The 7,865-nt window shown below is 39.2% G+C and overlaps 1 protein-coding gene across 1 annotated transcript; it reads left to right on the top strand.

Moving 5' to 3' along the window:
• The first annotated feature begins 115 nt into the window (after window positions 1–115).
• LOC117502566 (visual system homeobox 2-like) lies at window positions 116–6,445 on the top strand. Its single transcript, XM_034161604.1, has 5 exons — window positions 116–616; window positions 885–969; window positions 1,394–1,517; window positions 5,192–5,372; window positions 5,962–6,445. The coding sequence occupies exons 1-5, from the start codon at window positions 250–252 to the stop codon at window positions 6,270–6,272; spliced, it is 1,068 nt and encodes a 355-aa protein (XP_034017495.1). The 5' UTR covers window positions 116–249; the 3' UTR covers window positions 6,273–6,445.
• The last annotated feature ends 1,420 nt before the right edge of the window (window positions 6,446–7,865 follow it).

The raw sequence follows: 7,865 nt of genomic DNA on the forward strand, positions 1-7,865 counted from the left end.
TGAAATAAAACTGAATTTGGTCACTATTGGGGAAAAGATGATCAGGTTTTTGTTTATTAACCATGTATTAATAATGCCTAACGGTTGTTAAAATGTGCAGGTGTTGATTGATGGAAACTTCAGTGAGTCTCTGCTCTGATTGGCTGGCGCCTGTCGGATAAAAAGGGCTGCGCGCAGCGCACTGCTGATTGCATCTGGGACTCGAGCTTTTTGGGGGGAGTAGAGTGGAGTGAACTGCAAAAACCAGATATGACAGGAAAAGGACTCGTTCTTTCCGACACTTTGAACAAACAGAAAACAAGTGTGAACCAGCAGCCGTTTGCGGTGTGGAAGATGGGCCCCGCGGCGCCACGGCGCACCGGCTTCGGCATCCAGGAGCTGCTCGGCCTCAATAAGGAGCCGCCAAGGCGCCCGCTGGAGGTTTTACCGCTGAGGGCGCACGGGCTGGCCCCCAGGTCGACACTCGGACCCGCTGCATTCGGGATCGGCGTGGGACTGCTGGCGCCGGAGGGGATCCACTCGTTTTACGGTCAGCCGGCGTTTCTGGAGGCGCTGTCGGAGGCGCGAGACGCGCACGTGGACGCCCCTATGGATGTGCGGCACTCCGACACCTCGGGTGAGCAGCTGCTGTCAGAAACTTGGTGCACATTGAGGGTTGGCTCTTGATATTATTATGAGGATTTAATTACAGCTTATTTAAAAAAGGTTTAAAGACACTTTAACACTCTCTGCTGCAACTGAAAGATGAGAAATATGTGCAAGACTCAATATACAATATTATTATCATGCTTCTGTAACTATATTATTATTCATGATGCTGTTGTTAATATTTTTATTGCTTTTTGTCCAATGCATTTTCTCACGAATTTGTTCTTTCTTTGCAGATTCTGATGATTTGAGCCTTTCCTGTACTGACAGAAAGTTTTCCAAATCATCCATGAGCAAGAAGAGAAAGAAAAGACGACACAGGTAAAAGCAAAAACAAATAAATGTGACTAATAGTAATCAATATAATATTTAGAATTTTTACTTTTTGGAGACAGTTTATTTATTTTGTCAAATCACCAAGAGAAAACATTATTTAATTTGTCTTCATGAATTGGTGATTCCCTTGAATTCTCTAGTCACCACAGTATGCACGCCACATTTTTTTGTTGTAAATAATGAACAAGTCCAAATTTCTAATATGTTTTAGAAGGTTAAAGAAAATTTTTTTTTTCATTTACAAATGTATATACCCAAACGTAAATGGATGGAAATGTAGTTCTAATTTTCTATCAATATCGTGTGTTCAATAAATAAATAAATATCTGGCATTAAACATTCTATTTGGAATTAAACTCTTTGATTTATCTCTCCCCCCCCCCCCCCCCCCCCCCCCCCCCCCTTGCAGAACCATTTTTACCTCCTATCAGTTGGAGGAGCTAGAGAAAGCTTTTAATGACGCTCATTATCCAGATGTTTATGCCAGAGAAATGCTCTCCATGAAGACTGAGCTCCCAGAGGACAGGATACAGGTGAGCCAATGTCTATGAAAGAAGTCATAAAACACAGCTCAGGTGTGACGCCTTTGGATAACACAAACACACGGTGATCATGACTTTTTTTTTTTTTTACACAAACTTTCCTTATTTACCACAGCAGTTTAATGTAAGGTCTCTTAAGTGGTTCAAGAATCTGTGTCAATAATTAAAATCACAATTTGTTTTCAAACTATAATGATGTACGCAAAGCTTTTACAGCTTCTAAAATGGGAATATTTTAATATAATATATTCATGTTATATTTATATTTATTATATTTATATTATAATATTATATATTTTATAATTAATATTTAATTTTTATTTAATGTTTTTATTTATTTTTTATTTATTTTATTCATTTTACTTGGCTCCTACATGGTTCATTCACTTTTATGGTGAAAACACACTATTTTTGCCATTTGTATTAGAGATTCTCTTTTAACTTGAAGAATAATAGTGAATTGTGCTTTAATAATAATAATAATTGTTATTATAGCATTATTATTTCTGATTGTGCATTGGTAATTTATGTGAAATGTCTGCACTCAAAAACATGGGACTTTAAAAATTACTGTAATTTGTTACACTTGTTTTGTTACTTTCTAAGTATATTTGTAATTTAAGGTTTCAATCATATTATAAATTGAGAGAAGCTAAATAAATTTAAATAAACTTAAAAAATAAATTTTTAAGTTTAAAAGTTTAAAAAATAAATTTTTAAGTTTAGCCTTTTTCCCATTTCGCCATGTTAAAAATTCACAAGAAGCACAAAAACAGTAGCTGTAAAATAAGATATGGACGCACTGTCAGGAGTACACTCACTCGCTCGTCTTCAATCGCTTCTCCGGGATCAGACGCAAAGAGTTACGTGTGCAAAACGAGCTTTTTCATACAAAAAAAATATTTCCATTGATGCTTTGTAACTGTAAAGTGAAAAAAAAATTATTGCATTGAATAAATGTTTTCATGTAACTAGATGATCACTTTCACAGCCAGGTGGCTTCAGAAAAGCTGAATGGATACAAGAAAATTAATGAATCACTCAATCGTGCTTCACTTAATTAATAATAAGATATTTAAAGATTGCAAAGTAATATTTATTTATTTATTTATTTTAAATTTAGAGCATGTTGTAGATATTCATCTTTGAGATTAAGGGCCATCACTTTTACTTTATTAAAAAAAAATAAATTTGTGCAGATTTGAACAGCAGGATCCAAACGTTTGTTTGCAGCTATAATGTTTGATTATTTGTAAGATGCAGCTTTAGCTGCCATTTATAGAAATGTGACTTATTTCATATCTCACATTCAGTTCTTCAGAAACACGGAACAAGATACTTTTTTCCCAACAGTCATAATCTGAACATAAATATGTTGTCGCAGAGCGACAGCGAGCTTAAACTGCTTTTTTTTGCTGCTAAATAAGACCCTGCGACGTAGTTCTGAAAGTAAAGTGCAGATATAGTCAACGGCAAAAAATGACTGAGGGATGAAGACGTGTTTTTTCATGTGTTGTCATCATTCATCTGCTCCGTCATCATCTTCACAATTCATTCTTCTCTGGCATCAGCTGCAAATTACACTTTGCAGGGTAATTGGTTATTGGAAGTGCATGCATCACCTCCTTCAATGTGGGACACAGGATGAAATGATAAGCACAGAGAAATTAATTAGTGCAGGTCAGCAGGCAAGCACGGCGATCTGCACGGCTGCGGTGGATGCTTTAATTTCCCGTGATGTTCGGGCGCCCATCTCATATCAATCGGGGCCTGGAGATGAACTTATTTTTCAATCAGCCTCTGCCACTCCCCCAACACACCCCTCACACGAACATTTGGCACGCTGAAGACCACGCTCATGCATGCACAATCGTCATCCCTGTGGAAAAAAAAAAAATGCAATTGCTCATCTGAAGACCATCTTTTTATGAGACGGTGGTTATCATCAGATGTACCTGAACGGCTCTGCAGGCTCATCGCTTGATCATTTTTAATTCTGTGCGTATGCACACACGCACACGCACAGACACACACACACGTCTCTCATCCTGCCTCCTTGGCTATTTCAGGATGCTCATTTTTCCTTGTGCTCATACATATTCAGAAGCAAGCTGCAGCGATTTTCAAGGTCTGGCTCGGTAGAAATCAATTTAGGCACTTGATGCATCAGAAGAAGAATAATGCATGTGCACACACACACCAATTTTGCACATTCTACAGAAATAGAAAAAATATTATAAATGTCCTCTGGTATATGCTCATCTTACTTGTCTTAAAGGGGGTTAGACCTTTACAGTAATCTAATATGATTCATCTGTTGTCTTTAAAACAGATGTTTGTTGATGTAATGTTTAAAAAAAGTCTTTTTTTTTTTTTTTGCTTTAAACAGAAAGGAGCTGCTGTTTGACATGCCCCTTCTTCCTCCATGTTAATGACTGAACATCCACATAGACCATGTGGGCGTGTCCAAAAGTTCATAGTCCAATAATGAGGGACCAAAGGTGTGACATCAATTTAAAGACATAATTTCAAATATCCGTGACGTATGTCATCATAGCCTAAAATAAGCCATTTTAGGCCGAAATGTAGCTTCTGAGTGGATACATTTTTACATCCACAGACATTTAAGTGTGAGATCTTCAGGATGTTCAACATTAAACTCCAGCCATATTGAGTATGTGTGGCTGGACTTGTGTCAGTGTCCTTCAAATGTTTTCAATCAGTGTCTCCTACTATAGAAGCTTTGGCACAATTGACTTCAACCAGCAAGGAAAAGCTACAGAAGTTGAGCCATATCTCAGACAGATTCTCAAGGGGCATTCAGAAAGTTCATAGTTCATTAATAAGGACTATGGGACATACAATAATATTTTTCAGCATAATCGATGTTCACAAGGACACACTTTTGAGAATCCCTTGGAAGAGCTTCCAGACACTCCTTGAAAAAGTGTGATGAACATCTCCAAACCTCCGTGACAGCAGCTCCATATATGCAGTGACAGAGCCATTTCTTCATGCGTGAGAAGAGGTGATTGTCTGGAGAATATGGTAGATGCAGCAACAACTTGAACCCATAGTCAATGGCGTAGCTCATGGCCACCCTGCAGCTGTGTTATCATGCAGCAGTTCTGCATTCCCATAAAAGAGATCATCAGGCTCTTGCCAGGTGATTTCATAATCTTGTACTTCACTGACAGCGATGGCTCCGGATGCTTGAACTGACAGGACTTGGCCTTGCGTTCAGGTATGAAAAGGGGACCAAAATTTCACATTGGGTAATTAATCAATCCAGGAAGTCCTTGGGGTTGTCATTGAAGAGTCTAAAGGTTTCATCTGTTGTCAACAAGTGGGGGATCCACCACAGTGATGCCTTAAAATGCTGAGGTGATTGCAGAAGGTTGTTTAAATGGATCCAACATACACAATCTGTCTGCCATCACCAAGTTTCCCCACTGCATTCTAATTTCCTCAGTCAGCGCAGACGATGGCGGAACACTGCGTGGCAAGGGCAAATTCTTCGGGATTCCACCATTGAACTTTGAATGATGTAATATTGCATCGCTCAATTTCCTGCTCCTTCATATTCATGCTTTGAACTTTTTGAATATGGTCTTTCATTTTTTTGGTCAAAGCGTGTAACCTAATCTGTTTCTTTCACGAACCAGGTGTGGTTCCAAAACCGTAGGGCCAAGTGGAGGAAACGGGAGAAGTGTTGGGGCCGTAGCAGTGTGATGGCAGAGTATGGCCTTTATGGCGCCATGGTCCGTCACTCCATCCCACTCCCCGAGTCCATCCTCAAGTCTGCTAAAGAGGGAGTCACCGACTCGTACGCCCCATGGTTACTAGGTGAGACTGTTTGGAAGTTAGACTTAGCATTACGTGCAGCAATTGATTAATTATTGAAAATAATATGGGCGAAAATGATAGTATTGGCACCTTTTTAAATCTTCTTTTGGTTGAGAACATGCAGGGAAGAAGAGTCCTATCTTTGGATAAATGCTCATAAAATTAGTATTTTCTATTTCTTCTTACTTTTAAACTGTCTTGCAAATTGGAGGATGAGAATGTAAATAAGAGAGTCTTGTCTTATTGTCTCTGAGAATATGGATTAAGATGTCTTTAAAGAAATGCGATTGGAAGCTGGCCTCACGTTAGGGGCCAATAAAAGTGTCATCTTGTCAATAAAAGGTCGATACAGTGATAATCCGACTTTATCAGGACAGATGGACCAGGTCCCCTCCCTTGCCACGTGGCAATTGATTAGTTTAAATCAATTAGGTGATTCTAATTGAATAAGAGGTCCGAATGATGGATTTGCTGATCTGAACTCTCACTCTCTGCTCGTTTTCTTGCATTTTATTTCACTGTCATCTCTGTCTCTCTGATCATTCCTGTTCTTTAGCCTCTAACTGGAATTAATGCCTTTCTTTTTAAGGTATGCACAAGAAATCTATAGAGACGCTGCACGCCTCGCCCGTTAAACCCCGCGACACACGAACGCCCACGCAGGAGAAAATGGTGGACAGAGGGATGGAGGAAGACAGGGAGAAGCAGGAAGAAGACCTGGAATCACCCTTTTCTAAAGAGGAACTGAGGGAGTATAGTATTGCTGCACTCAGAGCGAAGGCGCAACAGCACAGCGCTAAGATGCTCGAGACGGTTTCCGACAGACCTGACGGCCTCAAAACACACAAAGAGGAAAGTGAGGACAAAGTCACACGGCAGGAAATGGAGGAGAATGTCTAAAATCATTACTTTTATAGACTTTATCTCACTGTGTGGCGAAACATTTCAAAGGAGGAAACGCTTCGTGGCCTGAAAAATGGATGTTTACGTCGCCATGCTACAACCAAGATTCAAGTTAAGCTTGTTGGATGAACTGCAAAATAGATGAAAAGCTGTTTTGTTTCAGCTGTTCCATTATTTCTGGTGTGTGTGTGTGTGTATTTAAAGTCCAACAGATCATAACGTATGTTTGAATAAATGTAACTGCAGCCTGATTAAAAGTTATTTAAATTACACAGTTCTCCTGTCATACAGAAGCTTTTGTACCCCCATTTATCACCCTCTCCCCCCCTCTCCCCAGAGGAAAGAGTTTTATTCAAGGCCAAAATGCTTTGTCAGCATAGTTTTGGATATATTTTCTCTGATATTTCTATGGCTTCCTGATGGAGTGCATCACTTCTTTCAGTTTTCAGATATTCAAATTCAATTTCCACATGTGGGGTTAATGTGGTCACATTTCCAGGAGTTCTAAAGTACATGTTACAAGTCAAAGGACCACTTTGGTTATATTCAGACTGAAGGTCCAAAACTGTTTTTTGGCATATCCAGATTGTTTTTAAAATATAAACACCAAAACTGGACACTATCGTGGACCAATCACAGGACTGTAATGTATGTTGAGGCAAAATGTTTGTGGCTATTCTCAGCTTTAATTTAAAAAAGGGGACTTTTTGGAAACAGGTTTGACAGAATTCGTTCAACTGACCTGGATTCAAAATAGCTGAAGTCTTTATTTCTTCTTTATCTGATGACCAATCAGCTCTTCAAAATAAAATGCAATATTTTGAATTTTGAATACTTCCACTAAATGCAGCTGAAGCAATAATTAAAAATCCCCCCCCTTCCTGTTTGCGCAACTATTTGTCCTTAGATAAAGAAGAGCAGTGACATGTCGACATGTCCTCCTCTGAGAGAGAGAGAGAGAGAGAGAGAGAGAGAGCCTGTTTTGGGAGAGGGGTCAGATGTCATGGTCGCCTCCAGGTCAGTAGGATCTACATGTGAATGTCCTGGCGTATATAATGTACAGGGGAAAACAAATCAAGAATTTGGTGTGCGAGTTGGATTTTGAATTTTCTGAAGTCAATTCAAGATCAAAAATCAGCGAGTACTCAGACAGGGACACAATTTTGGTAATTTTTCCTCTACACAGTGAAGTTGAAGTGAAACAATATATGTGATTGTAGTGTAGATTGTTTGCTTTAATTTGAAGCATTTAAAAATATATTGCATTAACCATTTTGCAATTACAGCCTGTAGTCCCTCCAGTTCATTTGCACTGAATAGGTCTTGGATTTCATTTAGATGGATCAATCATTACGAAAATCAGATAGTCCTGTACTGTGTGGTAAATCTGGAGTCGGCAGATCTTAAAAATGCTGTGACCGAGCAAGAATTAGACAAGCGAGGGAAGCCACCCTGACACCTCTGAAGGAGTTCTAGACTTTTGTGATTATAGAAACGTAGTCCAACTTAGTCTGGTGTCATGTTGGAGTGGCAGAGGGATTTCCTTTAAAATAAGATGCACAATTTTCCAGGAAGCACATGGGAAGTGCG

Source organism: Thalassophryne amazonica, chromosome 21 (assembly GCF_902500255.1).
Source record: "Thalassophryne amazonica chromosome 21, fThaAma1.1, whole genome shotgun sequence".
In the NCBI taxonomy this organism is placed as follows: domain Eukaryota; kingdom Metazoa; phylum Chordata; class Actinopteri; order Batrachoidiformes; family Batrachoididae; genus Thalassophryne; species Thalassophryne amazonica.